Source organism: Orycteropus afer, unplaced genomic scaffold, assembly GCF_000298275.1.
Source record: "Orycteropus afer afer isolate SDZICR_OR568_19922 unplaced genomic scaffold, OryAfe1.0 scaffold00749, whole genome shotgun sequence".
In the NCBI taxonomy this organism is placed as follows: domain Eukaryota; kingdom Metazoa; phylum Chordata; class Mammalia; order Tubulidentata; family Orycteropodidae; genus Orycteropus; species Orycteropus afer.
The window spans coordinates 421351-422416 of NW_006922336.1; the positions used below are offsets into that span (position 1 = coordinate 421351).

The window sequence follows — 1066 nt, forward strand, 5'->3', positions numbered from 1 at the left end:
ACTCATCTTTCTTCCATGGAGCAGCTGGTAGGTGTAGTACCACCAACCTTTTGATTGGCAGCCTGATGTCTTAACCACTATACCACCAGAGTTCCTCATGCATATGCTAGTATATATATATACATACTCAAAAACAATTGCTGATAATTAATTTCACAAGTAAATGAACATAGCCATCTATTGCTGTCTGGGTGGCATAATTCTAAAATATAATACCCTCATTTTTCCACGTTTATATCTTACTACAGTGCTTAACACATTTTATTGTAATTATTTGTTTATATCTTACCTATGTGAATGAACTGTGGATTTATCTAGGCTAAGAATCTTCTTATTCGTTTGTAAGTCTAACATTAGTCCCATTGCCTGTTTATAATAAAGTACTCAATAAGTGTTTCAATGAATAAATAAAATACTGACTTTAAGTGTGTTTTTTTTCCTCCCCCCCCCCCTTTTTTTTTACTATTCAGAATTATGGCTTGGAAACAGAAAATCTAAAAACCCTTTCTCACAAGTTGAATGCATCTGCCAAAAATCTACAGAATTTTATAACAGGAAGGAGAAGAAGTGGCCATTATGATGGGAGAACCAGCCGAAAATTGCCAAACGACTTTCTGACCTCAGTTGTAGATCTGATCGGAGCAGCTAAGAGTCTGCTTGCCTGGTTGGACAGGTAAAATTTTTTACATGCTTAATAGGTTGCCCTTCCTCAGATACCATTTAAATGTAATGTTCTTTCACATTTTCTTCCAAAAGTATGTGAATAGGTGCAGGAATAATAAGCAATAAATGACTAATTATGATTCACCATAATATAGGGTATCATCAAATAGTTGTTCATTTTTTCTAAAATTTTATACCCAGCCAAGTAGCTAATCAATAATTAGTCCCTGACAATTACAAAATGCTCTCACTACTTCATATGTCATTATTTGACTGTTGTTGTTGTTGTTATATGCCCTCGAGTTGGGCCCAACTCATAGCAACCCCTCCTTGGGTTTCCAAGGTGGTATCACTATGGAAGTAGATTGCCCAACCTTCCTTCTGAGGAGTGGCTGGTGGGTTT

At 35.9% G+C, this 1066-nt stretch overlaps 1 protein-coding gene across 1 annotated transcript in view; it reads left to right on the top strand.

Moving 5' to 3' along the window:
* The window catches only part of CNKSR2 (connector enhancer of kinase suppressor of Ras 2), a 472642-nt gene that overhangs the window by 101457 nt on the left and 370119 nt on the right, over window positions 1-1066 (top strand). Inside the window, exon 3 of the mRNA XM_007957427.1 lies at window positions 471-673. Within this exon, the coding sequence (XP_007955618.1) occupies window positions 471-673 (203 nt within the window). The remainder of the gene's footprint in view (window positions 1-470; window positions 674-1066) is intronic.